Consider the following 1,178-nt stretch of genomic DNA (forward strand, 5'->3'; position numbering starts at 1 on the left):
TTTGACTTATTCATAGCAGTTGGTGATTGAAAGGAATACCGAATCATACGTTGTTGTTTCTTTTCCAGAAAGATAAATATAAATGAATAACAGTAAATTATAGTAAGTAAAGGCGTAGCATAGTGGAAAATAGCAGAATAGATGCCTCTAGCTATTCCAATTATGCCAGTCTTATCCCAGCTAGGAATACAACCTTTCTCAATCTCTACATAAACAAATTTACCCCATCCTAGAAACGATACAGCCGGTGTCAAAGTACATGTTGCCCAAATAATACCAATAAAATAGTATGCATGTCTTGGTTTCAACTTTTTAGATTTTACAACGACAAGATAGCGTACTACAGCTATCCACATTAAATTATGAATAGTACCAATAAAAATTATACCTCCAAGATAAGCATGAAAGGCACAACCAACTTGATCATAATACTGCCTATCGGCTATAATATTAACTATATAGAGAGGCAAACGGACTAGTCCATTCATAGTGCCGAAAATAGATAAATTCATTACTAGATAGTTTGTTACAGTTTGAGTAGAATTATATTGAAAAATGACTATAACAACCAAGGTATTACCAATAACAGCAGCAATAGCAGCAATAGTAAAAATAATAGATTTGATAGCAATAATTTCTAACGGGGTATGAGTTACATTGGTTGTATTATCCATTTTCAATAACGAGAAATCTTCACGACTCGATCGAAGCTAATGGTAAAGGATCACAGAAGAAATTGAAAAAATCCAGAAAGGATACGGATCAGTTTTATTGTGTTAGCTTTATGGTATATCACAATTCTCTTTGATTGATAAAAAATTTCCACTATTAGGTTTAAAGTGATAAACATAAATAATCTTGACTTTGATATACAATTTATTTGAATTGCCGTAATTGAAATAATTACTCCCAAATGTACAGTGTAAGTGCATACCTAAGTTGAAAGTACGATAACATAAGGTTAATACCATTATACCATTAAGGTAAAAGATATTAAAAAGGTTTATTCTTATTTATCGAGCATGTCGTTGGATAATTTGAGCCCATTATAAATTGTAACGTAAAACGATGACAAGTAACATTAATTACGATAACAAGTTGTTAACATTGAAATTTTAATTGCTACAAGTTTGCTTACAATGCTCTGGTTTTTCATAGCAATCAAGATAAATACAGTT

The 1,178-nt window shown here is 31.0% G+C and overlaps 1 protein-coding gene across 1 annotated transcript; it reads right to left on the bottom strand.

Moving 5' to 3' along the window:
• Positions 1-49: 49 nt before the first annotated feature.
• On the bottom strand, positions 50-674 carry TRIADDRAFT_62841 (uncharacterized protein; the record flags this gene model as incomplete). The annotated part of the gene is made up of 1 exon (XM_002118802.1): positions 50-674. A coding segment is annotated over one exon (625 nt), but the record flags the coding sequence as incomplete, so codon positions are not given.
• Positions 675-1,178: the final 504 nt, after the last annotated feature.

Source organism: Trichoplax adhaerens, genomic scaffold (assembly GCF_000150275.1).
Source record: "Trichoplax adhaerens TRIADscaffold_1401 genomic scaffold, whole genome shotgun sequence".
Taxonomy (NCBI): domain Eukaryota; kingdom Metazoa; phylum Placozoa; class Uniplacotomia; order Trichoplacea; family Trichoplacidae; genus Trichoplax; species Trichoplax adhaerens.